This window comes from Pongo pygmaeus, chromosome 9 (assembly GCF_028885625.2).
Source record: "Pongo pygmaeus isolate AG05252 chromosome 9, NHGRI_mPonPyg2-v2.0_pri, whole genome shotgun sequence".
In the NCBI taxonomy this organism is placed as follows: domain Eukaryota; kingdom Metazoa; phylum Chordata; class Mammalia; order Primates; family Hominidae; genus Pongo; species Pongo pygmaeus.
Window position 1 is genome coordinate 2,709,502 of NC_072382.2, and position 21,907 is coordinate 2,731,408.

At 54.7% G+C, this 21,907-nt stretch overlaps 2 protein-coding genes across 3 annotated transcripts in view; one reads left to right on the top strand and one right to left on the bottom strand.

Moving 5' to 3' along the window:
• Positions 1–19,864, bottom strand: part of LOC134740230 (collagen alpha-1(I) chain-like) — a 28,385-nt gene extending 8,521 nt beyond the window's left edge. Inside the window, exon 1 of the mRNA XM_063670689.1 lies at positions 1,164–19,864. Coding sequence (XP_063526759.1) covers positions 15,983–17,497 — 1,515 coding nt within the window. The 5' untranslated portion in view covers positions 17,498–19,864 and the 3' untranslated portion in view covers positions 1,164–15,982. The remainder of the gene's footprint in view (positions 1–1,163) is intronic.
• KCNQ1 (potassium voltage-gated channel subfamily Q member 1) overlaps positions 1–21,907 on the top strand; it is a 405,949-nt gene that overhangs the window by 238,189 nt on the left and 145,853 nt on the right. The window lies entirely within an intron of this gene.

Here is a 21,907-nt window from a genome sequence, read left to right on the forward strand (position 1 = left end):
ACTCTATACCCCAAAATCCCAGCCACTAGCTTGCAGAATGGCTTTGTTGGATTCCCCTCCCTGGCCCCACACTCACTGCTACATCTCTCTTCCAAATCATAAATGCGAAAGATGGCCAAAGGTGCATGCTCTATGACACGTTTCATAGACAAAACCGGCTGACTGCTTTTACTTTTTTTTTTTTTTCATTTAGAAGAATTTCCTTGGCAATTCTGTCTCTCCTTAGTCAACATCAGCTAATTTCATCCTCCCCCTTTATCAAGACATTGTTTAGAGTAAATAATTCATTAACTGGTACAGCAATTTCAGAACCCTTTCACATAGATTCTTAAGGGGACCGTTTCCCTTGAAGAATGGGGTACACCAGAGGACTTAGGAAGAGAAGCGCCCACTGGGGCTTGGTCAGACTCTGCCAGGAGACAGGCAGCTGTCTGTTAACTGACCCTACCCAGTACCTTCTGGGATTGGATTAACAAAAGGGGAGCTGGTTAGGCTGGAGCATTGCAACTCATTTCTTCCCTGCAGTCTCTCTCCTGAGGTGGCCCAGGTATGTGTTTGAGGCCTGGGACTTGCTGCCAGCATGACACAAGCTCCAGTGGGGTCCATCCCCCTGATTCCTCAGTGCCCCAGCACCACCTCTTTCATTTGAAAACATGTTCTTTTGGCAAAAAGACTATGCTCCAGAACTTTCTGGCTGAGTTCCCCTTCTATTCCTCCTATTCCGCTGTTAGGTGTTGGAAAAGCAATATATTTGATGCTTTCTCCATGTCCCATAAATGACTTTCTGACAGAGGAGAGTGACTGTCCTTTGTCTGTGGCCCCGGAGTTGAGGCTAAGCCTTCCTTGAAGAAGGAACAGGAAAGAAAGGCTTGTTGGACTTGCAGGGAGCTAGTGGCCAACTGAGCACTTGCTCGGGCGGAGGGGCCTGGAAAGAACCCAGGGTAGGTCTGCCTGGGAGAAAAGGGGTAAGGGAGGACTGCCTCCCAGCCTTCCTTCCCCACTGGTCTGGGCACATGCCAAGGCTTGAGGTCTCCTAGTCAAGGCCTCCTGTTATTGGCTTCCTCCAGGGAGTATGCTGAGACAAAAGTTTTACAGATTCTTTCACTACATCATAAGGTAGGTAAGTTTGTGTCCCTGATCCATGCAGCATGTTATCTTTGTACCTGGTAAGGAGTGAAATGGCTTCCAACTTTACGGACTGGCTGCTTTTCATTCATATCTTCTTGCCATCCCTGTCTCATGGGTGAGCACATTTCCTGGATTTAAAATGTATGGGACAGCCTGTGAGAATTACAGATTCCAGGGAAGGGCCCCTTTTGGCAAGGGGGGTCTGATGGTCACAGCTAATCAGGTGTGGAAGAAGCTGCCTGGAGAGGATCCCCATCTGCATGGAATGCCCCCTTCGTGGGGATGGCTGGACAGCTCACACACAGAGGCACTAACTACTCAGTCCTCCCATTACCAAACTCCATGGCACACATGCCACTGTGTCTTGCCCACAAACATGCACACAGAGTATCGATCTGTCTGATGTTTCAGGGACCCAGCCATGTCATGGAGGGTACATGGGCAGGTACCATCTCTGCCTGGTACATGGGCAGGGGATAGATGTGTTTCCATGGGTCTCCTTCACATAGAATTGTCACCTGAATAAGAAGCCCTTATCCAGAAACCCAGTGCAACTCCCATCTCACAGGCCACCAGCAAGTTGCTCACATCCAGACAGGAGACGCTAGTCCTACAGGTGCAGTGGGAGGATCTGCAGATGACTACAGCTCTTGGCCCTTCCATACAGCACGTGACAGGAAGCTAGGAGGGTTGCAGCTGGCTGTTGCCATTCCACTCAGGGTTGAGGGGACAAGCCCACACAGGTACCAGAAGCTCAGGGGTCCCATGTGGACTTCAGGCCTTCGGTCTGGGACACCAGGGAGGGTGCTCTGACAGTCCGCCCAAATGGCCAGCAGGCAGGCATCCTCCCAGGTGGCAGTGAGAAAGGGCCCTGCACAGTCAGCGTTCCTGAGAATGCGATTCCTACTAGAACGAGCCTGTTTCCCAGGCTGCCTCCTGCTTCATCCAGGACTCAGACCACAACTAGACTAGGGAAGAACTTGTTCTCCACGGATGAGCCTGACCAAGTTCTGGGCCCACTCTCCCATCCTCCTGCTGGGTCACACGGATGAGGCCTGTATACTCTGGGCCTCAGACTCCACACCAAGGAGAGTCAGGGGGGCTCACTCTAAGCCCCACCAGCTCGCACCATCTGATGGGGCAGGGGCAGGGGAGGGACAGGGCCAGCATTGAGTAGGCCTGAGTTGATGGCAAAGTGTAGGCCTTTGCCCTGTCTCGCCCCCTTGCTTGGGGTTTGCTTCACCTCTCTGAGAGCACAGCAATACCTACTCATCCTGCCCAAAACCCTGCTCCAACCTCGCTGTGTGACCTTTAGGCCTTGGGATAGCACACAGCAAACGTCTGCCACCCCAGTACTGCCACTGGCTTGGGAGGCCAGACCACAGACCACACTAGTGTCACCTGGCCTGTCCCACCTTTTCCAAGCTGGAGGAGGAGTATGCTCACTTGGGCTTATCAGCAGAGCCAGGGTACCCCAACCCCTGACTGGGATATTGTGGATACCTATGCCCAGAGCCCCTCCACTGCCAAGTTTCCACAACTGTTTTGAAATAATTCCCAACAGATACCCCCACCCTCACCCAGTGTTGTGTCTCACTCCCGTCACGGAAATGACAGCTCCCAGCCCTGGGCAGTGTGCTCCTGCAAGGACAGCTGTGGTGACTAGAATGGCAGCTTGGCTACTAGCACTTTTCACATGAGCATGGCTGCCTTCAGACCCAGGCTGCACAGAGCATGGCTGCTGGATCAAATGTGGGTCCCAGTTGGATGACAAACCCATGTTCAAGGCTGGGAAGTCCTACTCGGCCCCACTTCTACCCAGTACCAGTAGCTTTCAACTGTAAATGTGCATCCCCTGTGATGCGCTATGATGCACAAGCAGCCCCTGCTCACCCCTAAAGAGCAGCAAAAGTAACTCAGAGCCATTGTCCCCTCTGGCCAGAGGCCCTGGTTTGTGTCTGCCCAGTGACCAGCCTGAAGATAGAGGCAACCCAATCCAGGTCCATGCAGGTCTCCGTGATGCAGAGCATGCCCAGCTTACCATCCTGATGCAAAGGCAAGGACAACACTGGGCCCTGACTTGCTAAGACGGGAGCAAGAGCTTAGGGCTAAAACTCAGCAGTCCCAGCTCTGGGGGACAGGGACCCAAAAAGTGATGCAAGATATCCTGAGTTGGGTGTGACAAGTACACCTTGACACACAACTGCACAGGGAGGGGAGGAATCTGAGCCAGCTTCCTCCTCAAAGCACAGAAGTCTGCCAAAAGCCCAGGCTGGATAGGGAGCATCGCAGTGTTGGGACATGTGCAATTTTCACTCAGCCAGCATCACAACCAGCTCCGGGCTTCTCTCCTCTGGCCTCCCACCTTGCAGCTTTGAGATCCCAGGCCTCTCAGGGCTCTGGCTGAGGGTTGTGAGCCAGAGGCTAAGGTAGCCAGGTCTGCCTTGGGCTGTCACTCAGGGCTGAGCTCTGCTGAAGGATCTGGGAGGTCAGTAGGCACCTGTGTCTACCCAGCTGTCCATACAGATCCCTGCCTGCACAGGAGCTGCTGCAGCATTTCAATAGGGCCATCCCAGGCACCCTAGGATTTGAGACCAGCCTCCTCTGTATGGTCCCTTCCCTGGTGCACCTACCACAGCCCACTCTGATGACTCCCTGTCAAGGAGGTGTGACTGAGAAGGGAAGGGGCAGAGATCCCTTCTCCATTCCTCTCAGGCCCCTGTAAAAACTGGGACCTGTCCTTGCCAGCCAGGTCTCAGGGAGCTCAGGGTTCAGTGTTGGAATGGGTCTGGGCCCAGATTTCAAGCCAGTAACCAGCAAATCATGGGGAGACTGAGAAGAGGAGCCCCCTAGCAGGCCTAACCACACCCCTAAGCCACCCAGCCTGGCCCCCCTCCTCTGCCCCAACTGGCTCCAGGCCAAACTCTGGTTCCTGAGGAGCCTCAAAGGCTGGACTTGGGGTGTCCCGCGGAAATCCTGGTGGGATGGAAAATCCCCAGCAGTTGTGAGGCTGCACTTCTCCCACCCGCTGTGGGTCAGCCAGGCCGCTGCTTCCTGCTTCCCTTTGATGTCTCCTCGTGTGAGGGAGGGGTCAGCACCCCTCTAGGCTTGGGCAGGCACACACTCCACTCAGCTGCAGCCATGGAGTTGGTGCTTCTAGGGCCTGGGTATGCTGGAGTCAGGCAGGGGACCTGGTGGGGGTGGGGAGACAGGCTGAGGTGGAAAGACCCCACGCAGCTCCCCAGGCCTGTACAGACAGCTCCCAAGCAAGGGGGCAGGAGGGGCTGCACTGAGCCCACCAAAGGTTGTAGCCACTCATACAAGGCTGTTTGATCTGAGAGGGAGGCGCCATGACCTCTGTTTAGACAAGGAAAATGAAGACTCTGGAAAATCTAAGCACGTTACACACACAGCTTCCATGGGGGTCTTCCTCTCGTGTCTGGGGAACTTCCCCGTAGAAGTTTCAATAACTGCCATCCTTTGCTGATCCTCTGTGTAGGCACTGGGCCCCAGCCCCTGCCTGTGCCATCACTATTTCACAGGAGAACACCACACTGAGGCTCTGCCTCTGGTTGCCCTGCTCTGGGTGATGAGGTAGAGGTCACACAGCCAGGCCAGTGGCCCTAGTGTCAAGGTTCCACACCACAGCTGCATAGCAGCCAGTGCTCGCTCGCTGAGGCCAGGCACTCATCTTGTGCTGTGCCTGGGTGAGCTCTGGACCTGCCTCCTAACCCTAGGGCTGCCTGCTTTGTTTATTTCCACACACCACGTGCCTAGGCCCAGCTGGGGCTGGCATACAAATTGGGTGGCCCGGCTCTGAGCTGCTGCTGGGTACTGTGGCAGTTTCCACCTATACCACACCTATATACTTGCCCTCCCCCACACACAACCCACCTGGCCCCACAAAGAGAGATGGCACTCCAGGTGGAGAGGGCTGGGCCAGAGGTCATGCAGCAAGGTCAGGCTGGAAGCTGAGGTGGGGCTAGGGCCACCCCACACAGGCCTCTCTCACAGGCTGTTCCCCCACTGGGCCTAGGGCTCTGAGAGTAGGGGTCTGATCTGGAGAGCAGGGGAGCCTGCAGGTCCCTGGGTTGGAATCCTGGAGTCCTGGGCTGCAGGGTTTTGAGGGGCAGTTACCTCCTCCACCCCAGTGGCATATCCGGCCTGGAAGTTGGGTAGTCTGGCCCAAGGCCTGCCCTGGTGTGAAAGCCTGAGACCGTAAGGAGAGCTACAGGTGGCTCAAGGGCCTGCCCCTCCTCCTTTTCTGTGCAAACAGCTCAGCTTGCTGACTTTGATGCAGTGGTTTAGGCCAAGCTTTGAAGTCAGCCCTTGGAGGACGTTCCTATCAGCCTTTGCACAGATATCTCCCACTCCAACCCTAAGACTCAATGCCACCTCAGGACTGCCCCTATCCACAGAGCTTGAGGCCTTTAGGTCAGCCTTGGGAAGAGGTGCCTGAGTGGGGTAGAAGAAGCCCACTCTTGGGAAATGGGGAGCATAGGGGAGGAGGAAGACACTGCCTTGGAATGACACTCCCAGAGACCTCTGCTCTGCCTACCTGCATTCTGCTGAAAGTTTTGGGTCACCTTGTTTTATGGTCCCTGTCCCAGCATGAAGCACAGAATGAACGATGTGGAAATCTGTTAGCAGTGGTGTCGTCTAGATTCTCAAGCATCCAGGTATTTTAGGAACAAAACAAGCCAGCAAGTGCAGAGGTCACATAGCCTCCTGAGAGGGCCAGGGCAGAGTGAGTAGCTGCAGGGGCAGCTGCCCTTTGCACCTGGGCCAAGAGTGCCAGAGACTTAGTCTCATTTGTTTACAGGAGACTGATGGGTTCCTGAGCAGCCTAGGAGGGGAGGGGAAGCACTGCGTTCTCAGTGTGGTGCTTGGCCCTCCCAGGTGCCTGGTTGTGGCCTGCCACTTAGCACCCACCCCTGCCTATCCAGCCCCTTCCCTGGGGAAGGTTCCTAACTGCTCCAACCTCTGGTACTCCCAGGCTGCCTCACCCGACGATGACAGTGACTAGCCTCAGAGCTTGGCTGCTTGGAAGACCTTTGCCCAAGCAGAGAACTGGTGAGGAAGGTGAGCCTTCCAAGGGCCAGCCCTGCCTCTTCTCCCCTCTCTTAGCCTGCTTCTGTCTGGGCTGAAGGCACAGCAGGGACAATCACTCTTCCAGGGTTAGAACTAGGGGAGCAGGGACAAAAGCTGGCAGCCCTCCTCAGCATGACAGGATGTGGAAGGCTGGTCTCTCCAGAGACTGGGCTAAACTCTGTTGTGTCAAGTGTCCGGTGACCTCAAGCAAGTCATTCCATGTGGCTGAGCTGCTCTTTGCTGCATCTGCACGTATGTGTAGTGTCTTCCTCCCTGTAGGATTGTCACAAGGATTAAATGATGTCAAGTCTGAGGCTGCCCTGCAGCTGCTGTTTCAACTACTTGGCATGGAACATGTGCCAGACCAAAAGAGCTATCTCTCTCCCTGCGAAAAGCTGGGGTCCTGGGAGCTAGAGCTGGGTAAGCTAAGAGCAGAGGCTGGGTCCTGGGAACAGCCACTGGGCCCAGTCGGTGGGGGGTCTCAGCACCTATCACAAAGAAAGTGCCACTGGGCCTAGGGAAGGACAAGAAGTAACATGTCAATGATGAGACAGAACCCACCTCCTGGCAGGGAGTGGGGCACATGTATGTACATGTTCATATATGTGTCAGAATGCATATTTGTCAGTGTATGTGTGTCAGTGCACATAGGTATAGGGGCTGTCTCTCAGAATTCCTGAGGGTTTTCCATTTGATCCCAGTGGTTGAAGATGGAGTATGATCCCAAATCCCTTAGGTGGATGTGGCCTGGCAGGGGGTCAGCAGGAGGGAGCTCCCTGATTCCTTGGCTTCCAGCTTCCAGGCTTTGGCACTCCCACTGTTAGGAACAGGTATCTTTAGGAGTGTAAGCCACTGTTTCCATCTGGGTTTTGTCATGTGTAGGTCCCAGCTGCTTTAAGCCAACCTTAAAGGTTCATTTGGGAGTCACGGGTATGTGTCAACAAAAGCCCACCAGACCATCAATGAAGTGGGCAAAAGCTCTGGGTGAAGTCTTGGCTCAGGTATCAGGATATGCTGGGTGAGGGAAATAATGGAGGAACCTTTGTTCTAGATGCCTGCAGATTCCTGACAACAGTAGGGGTGGAGGATGTGCAGACCTAGTGCAGAGTCTGTGCTGGCCTCTGGCCTCTCACAGCCTTGGGAGGGGTGCTCAGAGCTCAGCTGTGTTTAAAAATTAGCAAGTGGAGGAGTTAGAGGATCTGCAGTTAACCCCTTGAGTCTCGGAAGGCTGTTTGAGCCACTAATCAGGAAGGAGAGATGACAAGAAAAAGGCGATCTCTTGCCTCTGAGCTGCAATCCACTGCACTTACAGTGACCACCCATCCTGACATCTTTGGCTCAGGCCTCTGGGTCCGGGCATAGAAGCCCAGGAATTGCTGTCTGTGGGGAGTCCACTGAAGCTCCCTGCCCCCACTGAGTCTCTGATGTTGACAGCCTCTTTGTTTTTTCATCTCAGCCTATTCAAGGCCATTTTTCAGCTTGCTTGGCTTTGCATTAAAGTTGGGGGGATTTCTCTATCCTTGTGAGGTTATGAAATACCTCAGCAAGGACGAGGCCTCCCTGAGGGAGTCAGCCGAGCTTGTTCCCTGCATGTACTGTGGGGAGGTCCTCTTTACCACCACAGTTCCAAGGGTGAAACAGAGAACCAGGTGGGGAAGGGGTCTCTCCCCATCTGTCCAGGGGAAAGGCAGCCCACAGGGAGCCACACAGGCAGGGGACATTCCACTAGGGCCATTTGCAGGCCAGTGGCCATCCACTGCCAGCAATCAGAGAATCACAAGCACTGGATCCAGTGTGACCTCTGCCAGGACCATGACCCCTAGGTCCTCTTTTCCATCCCTCCAGTTCTCCTGGCTTTCTTGCCATCTCTCTGGCTCTATCCTCAGTCTCCTTGGCAGGTTTTCCCTTCTGGCGTGGCCACTAAATGCCAGTGACTTTCTCTACGCAAGCCATTTCCCTAAGCTGTTCCCTCAGCACCAAGGGCTTCCAGACCACCTGTGATGCCCTGACCCCCCAAATGTCTCTCCAACCCAGCCAGACCCACATTCCAGTCACCTGCCCCCACCTCCTCTCCACAGCCTCCATCATTTTATAGCCCACTCTACTGAAGGCCCCTGTCTGTCACCCATCCTTTCAGTGGCACAAGCCAGAAGTTCTGGGGTCATTTCCGATACACCCGCTTCCTCACCACCTGCATCAAGCCCATCACCAAGCCAGGCTTACTTCACCCATCCATAGTTCTAGAGGTTCCCTGCTTCCCTCCATCCCTATTGCCACTGTCCTGATAGACCACCATTTCTCTGTACTGCAGGCACCTCCTAACTGGCATTCTCACATCCCCTGCCCCATTCCAATCAATTATCTACTCAGTGGACAGAAATCCTTTCAAAGTTTAGAGACCTGTGGGTCTTGCTTAATGCTGCAGCTGCTTTTCTGGTAGTTCAGATGCTTGGCTTCTTTCCATCCCAGGTGCTCACGGGCTCCCTACCACCAGAGGGCCCTTGGCCTGCCCCTGCCACTTTCCCCAAGGGAGTTTTCTCAGACCCCAGGCTAGTTCCAGTGGGTTCCTGCTATACACCTTCTGTGCTCCCAGGCCTCAGCACTCCCCTCAGGGTGCAAATGGTCCTTCAACATTAGTTAGTCTTTCTCCCCTTTGTCCACAAACCCTCGGAGGGTAGGCAGGTCCCTGCTCCTATCAAATCCCTCCCTCTGGGCCAGGGTCTAGTACCTGGTGAGTGTTTGACAAATATTTCTTGAATGACTGCATCCCTAAAATGAGGCAATGATCATTCCCCTGCCTGTTAGACATAATTCACTGCCTGGGAAGGCACTGTGCTGTGTAGATGCAGCAAGCTGGCTAAAATCAACTGTAGCATGGCCTACGTCTCAAGCAGGTTGTGGTGCCCATACGCTCAATAATGAGGCCCACTGAACTCTCCTGGTTCTCAGAAGCCTCATAAGCAAGCACACTCAGTGAAGGAACAGGAAGTCCTTTCTGGAGTAGGGGGAGAGAAAGGCATCCAGTTAGCCATACAGGGGAATGGCTCCTTACTCTCTAAGAGTCATTTGCTCCAAGACTACTTTCTGTCACATCACCAGATAGCCCTCAGTCTGCACTCTATGATCCACTCATGAATATCTGGTCTGGCTCTGCGTTCCAGTCAGGCCCTTTTCTGAGAGGACCACAAGTCATAGCCCAGGGCTACCTGTACAGCTACCAGTCTTAACAACTCAGATGCACGCCCTCCACAACTGCTCTTAGCACCCGCAGGCCTGGGCCCTCTCTCCCTGCCCTGAAGCCAGCCAGACCCTGGGTGGGGGCTGAGTCTGGCCAAGCAGCAGTGTGTGGAGCTGGGCCTGGGCCTAAGCTGGGAATAAGCTTGTTTTGCCAGGCGCTGGCCCCCCATCGAGTCCCCATTCTCTAATGCTAATTGCTACAATTAGCAGGAGAAAGGCCTTTTAGATCCATTTCTTCTCCTGGCTGAGGCCCGGGCTGCTAGGGAGGTTGAACCCAAGGCTTTTCGGAGGAGCAGGGAGTCTTCCATAAATGAGGCCACATTTAAATTGCAAACAAGAGCCTCGCCCAGCCGTACGAAAGGCTCTGGGAGAAAGGCTTTTAGTTCCGCAGACAGAGCAGCCAGAGACTGGGTGCGCTCTAGCCTCCTGGGCCTTCCTGGCTGGTCTGACTGGAACCCTGGGTTATCCAGGCTCCTGCCAGTAACCTGGACATGCTGGGGCCGGCCAGTTCAGAGGAGCATGGCACAGGCTGATAAAGGCACCGGAAGGAAAGGCAGTATTAGAGGCCACCCCTTGCCCTCCCATCCAGGCCTGCTCTGAGAGAAACCCTTCTCGTCCTCCTCCTGGAGTGTACTGCAAACCTGGATCTGGTATCCGCCGAGAACCACTCATTCATCAGTCTGCACTAACTGGAGAAGGTGAGCAGGCCCAGCCCGGCCTCTCTAGGCCACCTCCAACTTGGTCAAGCCACAGGTGCCCATGCCATAGATGGCTGAGGGACTGCAGCTGAAACGTAGTTCCAACTAAACCTCTGGGTGGCAACCCATAGGTTGTGGGACTGGAAGTGCTTGCCAAACTCAAATTATACTGCTGACCAGGGAAGAGGGTACTCTGATTGGCCAGGCCTGGGCCAGGGTCTTTCTCATAGAGGTGGTGAGGCTATAGGTGTTAGATGTGGCAGGATGCAAGCCAGGGCCTGCTGCCTTTAAAGAGCCAGAGCAGAGACACCATCCCAGTCCCAAGAGCTGGTCTAAGGAAGTGGTTGTCATCTGCAGTGCCCCCCAGGGGACATATGGCAATATCTGGAGACATTTTTGGCTATCACAACTATGGGAGAATTACTAATATCTACTAGGTAGAGACGAGGCAGGGTGCTAAACATCTTACAATATAAATGACAGCCCCTCACAACAAAGATACATCCTGTCCCAAGCATTACCAGTGTGGTTGGCTAAGAAACCCTGGTTGCAAGGGGTCAGATTTTGACATGCTATTTGCTTTCTCACTGAGTTGTGAAAATGGATGCACACTTTCCTGGCCTGGCCTCTTCCTTCATTCAATAAATGAATGAAACCATTCAACAGAAATCTGTGACACACCCACCATGTGCAGACCCTATACAGAAGACAGATATGCTCTCTTGGGGCCTCCCTTCCGGTAGAAGAGATAGGCAGCCAACAAATAAGTAGATGCCTAGAAAAGCGTAGCCTGTGCTTTGCAGAGACTTGAAATGTAGTCCTCAGCTAGTGAGTGACTGAAAGGGATGACAGATACGGCAGGTCAGAGCAAAATTTCCTGTGAGATTTAAATAAGAAGGAATTGTCAAGGGAAGATCACCAGAAAAGACAAGCCAGGCAGAGGTGGTGAAGGCCTTGGGGCAGGAGGGATACTTGGCAGATTTAACAAAGAAGAAGAAGGCTGGCAGAGCCAAAGCTCAGTGAGGGAGGACAGTGGTCAGAGAGGTAAGCAGGGCAGGTCTTGTAAAAACCTGACGGAATTTGAATTTTATTTCCTAGAAATAGAAGCCACTAGAGGGTATCTGGCAGGAGAGTCATGGAGGCACATTCATTCGTTCGTTCTTGGCTTTTGGGACTCTGCACAGAGCTGATCACAGCCCTCAGCCTATGAAACACTGTCACCCTGTAAGGGTCTGCATAAAGTCGCTGCTCTCTTCCTCTCCATGCTTTTCCACTTCATCTCTATCCTCTATCCTTGCTCTCCTCCCTACACAAACAGCTGCTCCAGGGTAATTTATTTATATCATTGTGTGTGTGTGCACTCACGAGCACTCCCTAGTACTGCGTGTCTGGGTGGTGTGTAATTTTAATTTAAATACACAGTCATGTACTGAGGCCCTCGTTCTGTTTGGCATTTGTGTCACTCAGCACTGTGTTTCCACACGTCTCTATCTTGTGAAGTGTACATCTAGTCCCCTGCTCCTAACCACAGTGACCAGCTCCAACTGCCCACCCCTATGGGCCACGCTGCCCTGAGCATGCACACACACAGCCTCTCGTTGTTCTGGGTGAGAACTGCTCCAGCATGTTTACTTAGGAGGGAAACTGCTGGGCCACAGGTATAAAATATTTTATTTGAGGAAGAAGTGTTGGCCAGCTCTTCAGAACGTCTGTGCCTGTCTCCGTCCCCACCTGCAGCACACAGGGAGACTTGTTCCCTGCCTTCTGCCAACACTTGGCCTTATCCTACTTTCTAACGCTTCTATGAAGAATAGCTGTTGCTTTCATTTACATTTCTCTGATAACTGATTAGCTTGGGCAAATTTTCATCTGTTTGTTAACCCTCCTGCAAACTGGCAATCTTCCTACCTTTTTCTTAATGATTTGTGGTGCTTTCTGGTATATTTTAGCTGTTGTTCCCTCCTCAGCTTTGTTTCAAATTATCTTGTAACTAGTCATGGCAAAGTTAAATTCATGAGTGTAAAAGTGAAAAACGCAAATCGTTTCCTTAGTATTATTATGAAAACAGTCCTGACCCTTGCCATGATGGATTTATTTAACAGAAATCCTTAATCCATAATCATTAATGCATTCAAGTTCATACATTTTAGTCTTGAGGTTTGTGCTTTCTGGATCCTGTTTAAGAACCCCACGGCCACCCTGGCCCTGGAGATTATTCATTTTTTCTACTATTAAACAAATGGCAACTACCTTTTGCTTTCAAATCTTTAGTCCATTTGGAGCCTACTTTTCCTAGGGGCTCAGTTAGGAATCCATATTCCTATTCCTCCATTTTAGGGCTGGCTTTCCAACATCATCTTCTGAACAGTCCCCACTGATATGTGGTGCCACCTTTATCACATGTCCCCTTCCTCTAGACTTGGAGTTACCTCTGAGCTCTCTTGTGGGCCTCTGTCACCACACCGCTCTGATTGCTGAAGCTTGGCGTGTGCCCTGGTATCTGCCATCAGAAGTCCTCTGCTCTCCTTTTCAAAAGTTCAGTTGGCATTTACAAATATTTTTCTTCCACATACATTTTAGAATATGTTTGTTAAATTACTCAAGCCCTCCAACTGGAAGTTTGAGTGGAGTCCTATTGAACTTACAGATTTGGAAAATCCTGACGTCATTCTAATGCCAAGTTGCCCCACTCAAGAAAATAAAATGTCTCTGCATATGGAAAGATCTCCCTCTATATCCTCCAATAGAGTTTTAAAATTTTTTCCATAAAAGTCATCGTCTTTGTTAATTCCTAGACTGGTATAAATTTTGTTGCTATTCTGATTGCTGTCCTAATCTCTGTTATGCTTTTTTTTTTAGTCAGTTGCCATTGGCATAAAGAAATGTGGTTTGTTTTTGTTTTTTGTTTTGAGTACACTGATCTTATATCCAAAACCTCTCTGAAATCTGAAATCTCTCTTTAGTTGTAAGTTCCTTAATTTTTTTTTCCATGTAGCCCAGTAATTTTCAAAGTGTAGTATAGGGATTCCAGAGAGTCCCCCAGACCCTTTCAGGAAAGGTCAAAAACATTTTCATAATAATACTCAGACATTATTTGCCTTTTCTTTCATTCTCACAAAGATAAAGAGTTTTCCAGAGGCAGCACACCATGACCCCACTGGAATATGTGCTTGTATAGTTCTGCTTTAAACATTTCTTAGTTTTAACTTCTAAGATGGTAACTATCAATAGATAGAATCTCTATCAAGAAAAGCCCTTTGGGGGTTTCAATAACTTTTAAGAATACAACAAGTCGTAACACCAAAATGTTTGAGAACCTTTATGGAGACCATCAATCCTATGAGCTACACTAAGTTTTATCACTTCCTACCCGATCCTCACATCTCCATTTCTTTTTCTTGTATTAGGGTATGGCCAGGATGACATCCTTGGCCTACTCCTTATCTTAAAGAGAATGATACATTTTTAATTTCTCTATCAAGTTTACTGAAAAGTTAAGTTTTGGTTTATAACTTGTATCAAGTTGAAGAAGTTCCTCTCTAGTCCTGGCTTGCTAAGTGGTGTCCTCCACTACCCCAAAATCACACATAGGCGTTAAACTTTATCACATCATTTTTTCTGCCTCTATTGAGAGAACCATATGGTTTTTCTCCTGTAGCCTCTTAATGTGAATTACATGGATAAAGTTTCTGATATTGGATCATCTTTGCATTCCTAAGAGAAATCCCACTTGTTTAAGAATTGTTGTTTAATATATATTATTGGATTCAGTTAGCTAGCATTGTACACGGAACTTCTGCATCTACATTCGTAAGGGAAATTCTTTATAGTTTTCTTGTGCTGTCTATCTGAATTTGGACATGCTCTGATTCGCAATTTTAAAAAATCCCTCTAGCTGGAGCATAAATCCTGAAACAGACCCACTTTTCTCCTCAGCATGTTAGGAAACACATTAAAATACAACCATAATCAAGCAACTCAATCCTTAAATTTTTCTCCTAGTGAGTATCTGGAAAACAGGTGCAGAAATGGATCATTTGAGACACCATAGAAATCTGGTTAATCCTGCCTGCCTGCTTTCCTTCAAGTACTGACTGAGTAAGGCTGTGTATCAGGCTCTTGGCTGGTTACAGAGCAGGCAGCAGAAAACAAAACAGAGTTCCTCCCTGGGAGCTTTTGGTCTAGCAAGAGGGGCACCACAGTAAAGAAAGAACTGGTAAATGCACATCAAATGTGGATATTATCAGGAAAGTTTTTATACTTTGTGATAATCTAAGACAGAACTATTCTACCTGGATGAATTATTCTCTTTTATACCCAGAACAGTTCTGTGAGAAGGCACTCTTACCCCCAATTTTATAGAAAAGGCTATTTGACCTGCTCAGGGACCACAGTGGGGCACTGGGATCTGAACATAGTGGTGGCCCTTCAAGCCTACTACCCAGACTGAGACCACCATCCAATCAACTCTCATCTCCAATATGACCAAGACTTCTACCACTACCTCTCACCTGGCAGGTGATCACCACCCCCAACTCAGACTGTAACCTTTACTTCGCCCCCTAGTTCCTGACTCAGAATCCCCACCTAGATGCAGAACTTCGACTTCAATTCCTGACTCCCATACCCCACTCAGACCTCTAACCCCAATCCCAATCTCTTAACTCAGAGCCCCGCATTCAGAACCTCTACCCAAAGACAGACTCCAGACCCTAACTCCAGTCGCCAACTCGGACCTCCCTTGGATCTCAACTCAGAGCCATGATGCAGACTCCAGACAGGGATTCAGGTCCCCAACTCAGACTCCCGATCCTCTGTCCCTAATGAGGCCCAACCTAAAACCACCATGCGGACTCCAGACCTGGACTGACTGGGACCCCAACTACTCAGATCCCAACTCAGGCAAACTCCCAGCCAGGATGTGGACCCTAGACCCGAATTCTGATCCCAACTAGGATACCTAACTCAGAACCACAACGGGGATTCCCAACTCCGATCCTAATTCGGGCCCTGACTCAGAACCACTAAGTGGATTTCCGACTCCGGTCCCAATTGGGGCTTTGACTCAAAACCACAACATGGATTCCCAACTTCCATCCCAATAGCGCGGACTCAGAACCACGATGCGGATTCCAGACTCCAATCCCAATTCAGCCCACTCTGAACCACCGTGAGAACTACAGACCTGGAATCCGATTCTTGGGACGCGGCCAGGAACTCGGACCTGGACCCTGGCCACGCTGTCCATAAGGTGCAGATGGGAGCGCACTGCCCAGGCCAGGCTGTACTGCTGACGCCTGTGATCTGGGACGGCCGCGGGGCACACAGCTCACCTCAGCAACGCCAGTGATCACCCGTCCCGCGCCGTCCGCCCAGTTCCGTGCTGACCGTGTTCAAACCCTCCCAGAGAGATGGGGAGGGCCGCGCTGAGGAGCCGCCAGGGAGAACCCCGCTGAGGAGCCCCAGAGAGTCGCGCTGAGGAGCTCCTGGGGAAAACCGAGCTGAGGAGCCCCAAGGAGAACCGCGCGGAGGAGAATCGTGCTGAGGAGCCCCCGGGGAGAACCGAACCGCGGCGAGGAGTCCCAGGGGAGAACCGCGCCGAGGAGCCCCGGGGGAGAACCGCGCCGAGGAGCCCCCGGAGAACCGCGCCGAGGAGCCCCGGGGAGAACCGCGCCGAGGAGCCCCGTGGGAGAACCGCGCTTAGGAGCCCCGGGGAGAACCGCGCCGAGGAGCCCCGGGGGAGAACCGCGCCGAGGAGCCCCGGGGAGAACCGCGCCGAGGAGCCCCGGGGGAGAACCGCGCCGAGGAGCCCCGGGGGAGAACCGCGCTTAGGAGCCCCGGGGAGAACCGCGCCGAGGAGCCCCCGGAGAACCGCGCCGAGGAGCCCCGAGGAGAACCGCGCCGAGGAGCCCCGAGGAGAACCGCGCCGAGGAGCCCCGAGGAGAACCGCGCCGAGGAGCCCCGGGGAGAACCGCGCCGAGGAGCCCCCGGAGAACCGCGCCGAGGAGCCCCGAGGAGAACCGCGCCGAGGAGCCCCGGGGAGAACCGCGCCGAGGAGCCCCCGGAGAACCGCGCCGAGGAGCCCCGAGGAGAACCGCGCCGAGGAGCCCCGGGGAGAACCGCGCCGAGGAACCCCGGGGGAGAACCGCGCCGAGGAGCCCCGGGGGAGAACCGCGCTTAGGAGCCCCGGGGGAGAACCGCGCCGAGGAGCCCCCGGAGAACCGCGCCGAGGAGCCCCGAGGAGAACCGCGCCGAGGAGCCCCGAGGAGAACCGCGCCGAGGAGCCCCGGGGAGAACCGCGCCGAGGAGCCCCGGGGGAGAACCGCGCCGAGGAGCCCCCGGAGAACCGCGCCGAGGAGCCCCGAGGAGAACCGCGCCGAGGAGCCCCGAGGAGAACCGCGCCGAGGAGCCCCGGGGAGAACCGCGCCGAGGAGCCCCGGGGGAGAACCGCGCCGAGGAGCCCCCGGAGAACCGCGCCGAGGAGCCCCGGGGGAGAACCGCGCCGAGGAGCCCCGGGGGAGAACCGCGCCGAGGAGCCCCGGGGGAGAACCGCGCCGAGGAGCCCCGGGGAGAACCGCGCCGAGGAGCCCCGGGGGAGAACCGCGCCGAGGAGCCCCGGGGGAGAACCGCGCCGAGGAGCCCCGGGGGAGAACCGCGCTTAGGAGCCCCGGGGGAGAACCGCGCCGAGGAGCCCCCGGAGAACCGCGCCGAGGAGCCCCGAGGAGAACCGCGCCGAGGAGCCCCGGGGAGAACCGCGCCGAGGAGCCCCGGGGGAGAACCGCGCCGAGGAGCCCCCGGAGAACCGCGCCGAGGAGCCCCGGGGGAGAACCGCGCCGAGGAGCCCCGGGGGAGAACCGCGCCGAGGAGCCCCCGGAGAACCGCGCCGAGGAGCCCCGGGGAGAACCGCGCCGAGGAGCCCCGGGGGAGAACCGCGCCGAGGAGCCCCTGGAAGAGCGCCACGCTGAGGAGCCCCGGGGAGAACCGCGCTGAGGAGCCCCGAGGAGAACCTCACCGAGGGGCGCGCTGGGGAGAACCACGATGACGGACGCACCGGGGAGGACCGCGCTGAGGGGCGCACCCGGAGAATCGCGCTGAGGAACCCCGGGGAGAGCCACGCTGAGGGGCGCCCCGGCAGGATCTTGCTGAGGAGCTTCCTGGAGGTCCGTGCTGAGGCGACGCGGCGACCGTTCTGCCTGGAGACTGCTGCAGCGCTCCGACTGCCCCCGGCGGCTGACGTGGCGACCACCCCCCACCTGCTGATTGGGCGGCAGCAGGGGAAGGCTTGCGGCGGGCTGCTGCACGGATTGGCTGGGTGCGGAAAGTGATGTGCCGTGTCCTGTCATTGGCCGAAAGGGTCTGGTTTTGATGCCACCCGGGCTCAGATTGGCCCAGCGGGTCCAGCGCCGCGTGAGGCACTGGCTGGGTGAGAGGTGGCGCGAGCCACCGCCCTCCCTGCCCCCACCCGTCGTCCCTGGGCACCACCGGGGGCTGGGGCCGGGGCCAGCGCCAGCCTCAGCGTTGGCATCGCCGGGGTGAGCCGGAGACACGGGCCAGTTCTCTGCGTGATGTGTTCACCACCCCGGGGTGACCGCGTGAGGACAGCGGCCGCACTCCGACGCTGCTGTGGGCCCTCGGTGTGGAGGCCTGTGGGCGTCCAGGCCACGCCCGAGACCAGCCCCTCCGCCGGCGCCGCTGCAGCGACCCTCGAACCGGGGCGAGGTGTCTACCGCCGTAGCACCGGGTGCGGGAGGCGTTTTCCCCCCTCGCAGGCGGTCCATGCAGGGCATCGGGATGTTCTGAAGCCCCCACTGCTGTGCCTGGAACACCCGTGTGTGCCGCTCACCCCTGAGGACTTGGGACCTCAGGGGGTGAGTGGCAGGGGTGGCCGGGACATGCCAGGCCACCCACCTGGCAAAGGGCAGCGCCGAGGGCGCCCCGTGCCTGCCAGCGCCCGGCCGGGCCCGCCCTGCCCACCTCCCATCCCCCACCCGGGCGTGACACTTGACCGCGTCTGCTGGCCCCTCCCCTTGTCCGTTCCCTTCGCGCCGCTGGCGCGCGCCTTCTGAATGCCAAGCATTGCCATAAACTCTGGGGACAAAAGCCTGGGTCACAAAAGTCCCTTCTAGAAGCTCACACCCTGAGGCTTCCCTGGCAAGGCTGGGGGCAGTTTGGCCCTTCCATGTGGACTGCAAAAACAGTGTTGGAATGCAGGACTCTGGATATGTTCTCGAAAGTTGTTACAACCCCAACCCAGGGTTGACCTCAAACACAGGAGGAAGGGGGAGGTTGGAGCCAGCCAAGCGAGCCAGCCGTCCCCCCACCAAGGCACGCAAGGAGGCCATTCATCTTCACTGCCTCTGCCGAAAATATATGTCTACGGGAGGGCCAGGAATCTCTCTCCAAGGGTGACAGGGTTGGGGGTTTTGTTGTTCTTCAGCCCAGAAGAGAAAGAGAAAATGGTGTCATTTTTTCAGGCAGCAAGTGATTCTTTTCTGGCCTTCAGCAAGGCGCCCAGATGAGTCCACTCCCTGCCTCCTGCTCAGCCCACAGGCAGTCTGGGCACAAGTGACATGTCCCCTGGGCGCCTGTCCCTTCGCACTGGCCCAGGGAGGTCATGTGTCTGATCAGAGGGCGCAGCCCACCCTCACCACCTAGCTTGGGAGGTTTTTGTCATCTGCCTGTTCGAGAGGCAGCTGTGCAACCAGTGCCGTCACTCAGAGCCAGTGCTCAGGTGCACCCCAGACTCAGGGTTTCATGCTGTAATGTCACTGTCTTGAAATTCTTGATAGTTATTATCTTTGAACTTGTGTTTTAGAAGTGAAGTCTGAGGGGAAAATGGAGCTTGGAACTTCAGCTCCCAAGTGGCTTTCCAACCTTCCTGCCTCCTCAGGACAGATTATCAGCTGCCTGTCTGCCTGCTTCCTCTGTGCCCAGCCTCTCTCTTGACATCCAAAGGATCACAACTCCCACTCGGTGACCACTATTATTCTCTGCCCCTGACCAAAAAGAGCAGGGAAGGGCTGGGGTCCTGACCCTGGCCTGGACTCTGCAATGCAGAGATACCTACAAGTCTCATTTCCCCGCCTGTAGGATGGAGGTGATGCTGACAGCCTCTTGGATCCGTTGAGATAGGAAATGAGAGAGATTATGTCAGAAGACAGGGTCAGGAATGTTGAGTTGAGCATGGCCTCAGGCCCCTGTCCTGCTCCTTCTTGCTGCTTGGGGTGCAGCTCAATTCCAGCCTCACTGTGGCCCCCAGGCCTCCTCTGGCCTTCCTCAGCCTTCCTCAGGAGGCCAGAATCGTCCCCTGGTCACCCTGCCTGCATGACCATTTCTACCTCCCCGGGAGGTCAGGGGAGCAGGAGCCCAGGTCTTCAGAGTCATTTCACAGATTTCACCAGAATAAAAGTCCTACTCATGTGGGGTTTACATTCTGGTGGGAAAGACAGATTTTTGAAATGTGGCCATTTTTCTTTGGGCCTTTGTTAGCTGCATCAGATGGAGGTGCCCTGGTGGACTCCCTCAGTCCTCGCTCTTGGACACAGAGCTGTCTCCCAACCTTTGTTGTTGTTTTATCCAAGGATGTTGAACACAGGCTGAAAAGCTTCCTAAATCAATTTCACTTAAAATGGTGTCCACCCTCCTACTGAAGAGTGACAAAGGGTGTTGGTTAGGATTTTTATCTTGAAAACTGATTTGTAAAATCTTGAAGATTGAGCTTATTTGGTCTTACACTTAACAAAACTGTGGGTTCTAATTGTGGGCCTGGATGGGGACACATCTTACAAGTAGCTGATTCGTTCATACAGATTTTCATGTTCTGGGCTTGCCTCTGCCCTCTACCTAACCCTGGAACCTCAGACCCCAAGCTCCTGGGCACTTGGATTTTTCCCTGACAAACTTCCCTGCTGTGATATTCCGTGGTCACCTCACCTTGTGTGCTTGTGTGAGGTCTCCCTGAGTTTACTCTTAACAGTGGGGTTGCCAGGCCAAGGAGCCTGTCACTATTGTTTGTGACCAGCTCACCAGACGTCAGGAAGGACAGTTCTGAGTCCTGTGTCCTCTGCTCCTCACCCCCTCGCCACACACGGGGCGCCGTCAATCAGCCAGCGCCGCCTGCCAGCCCAGCGCACCTGTTGTGTGCCCCCACTCCCGCCTCTTCTAGTCCTTTGGGGGAAGAGTGGAGAGGAAAACAGGCCGAGACTGAGAGGGGTTTGTTGTCTCGTCGGGCGACAAGAGACACGTGGGAATTGGCTAGAGAAGCATGTGAGGCTGGGCGGACTCCAGGCCAGCCCCAGAGGCAGATTGGGGCTGCCAGGCAGGCTGGGAGGTGAGCCCAGGGCTGGCCTTGGGCACCATGGCAGAATTCTGGGAGGGGGCTGCAGTCATGGCCAGCTCCCTTTCTGAATTGTTCTGTGGATTGTGGAAGGCTTTGAGATTTGGTGCCTGCACCTTGTCACCTTCTTGGGACTCAAGGCTGCAGGGGTGGGTGTGAGACAGAGAGCCTGGGCACCTGGTGGCCACTCCCTGACCTCCCCATGTGACAGAGGGCAGGTCCCACTCTCCTTTTGCGTCTGGTTTGCCTCATCTGTACATGGTAGGGGCTGAGCTAGCGTTCCTTGCACTCCCGCCAGCTTTATTCTTTGGGGTTCAAAAGGTTCCCTTGCAAGCCTGTGCACCCGAGAGCATGCACGCACACACGCACACACACACGCACACACACGCACACGCACGCACACACGCACGCACGCACGCATGCACTCATGCACGCACGCACACACGCACGCACACACGCACGCACGCACGCATGCACTCATGCACGCACGCACACACGCACTCACAGCTGAAGAGAATTAGGCTCAAAACGTCCACTCGGCTTTTCTCTTGATTCCAAGGTATTTAGAGTGGGGGTGGGGGATTAGGGGAGGAAGTTGCTGAGCTAATTCTTTTGCATTTGCCAACACAGAAGTGCAGATGGGGCCCAGAGCCCCGGCCGTGTCCCAGGGGAAACACCAGTCCTCTTCTGCAGTGCAAGGCAGGAGAAAGAACTGCTGTGGGAGCCCCTCACCCAAGCAGCAGGATGTGTGGCAGGCCCTGGCCAAGGGGTTCTGTGGGCCTCAATTCTCTCCCTACTCTGCCCCCACCCTCGGAGTCTAAGGGTGGAGCCATTTGCAGACCCAGCCAGGTTCCCAAGCTGCTCCTTCCCTCGGAAGCCGAGAGGCCCAGGGCCACGTGGCCGCCTCCGCAGTTCCTCTGAAGAAAGGCCCCACCCCACCCTGCTCTCAGGAGTGGACAGGAACATGGGGGAGTGGGGATGGTTAGGACCTCAGGGTTATCCCTGAGTGGCTGATGCATTGCCAGGAAGCCTGCTCTTAAGGTCAGCCCTTGCAGTTGGCACTCTGTGGCCCCTCCTCAGTCCCGTTCGGGGAGGCTTTTTGCATGCATTGGTGCACACAGCCACCACTGCAGCTGTCCTGGGTAAGGGCTCTGTGATCCTGCAACCCCCACCTTCTTCCTTCACTGGTCATAGGTTTCTGCTGACCCTGCAGCCCATGTCCTTGTTCCAGAATCTTCCTCCTCCTGTGGCCTGTGTGTCGCCTGCACCTGCATTGCATTGAGGCTTCCCTTCCAACTTGACAGCTTCAGGTACATGGGCCTGTTGTCAACTCTGTTCCCATTGAGCCCATGAGACGGGTGTTCCTTTGAGACATGTTTACTTGACTTCCTGTCCCAGGTCTCTGCAGTACCCACAG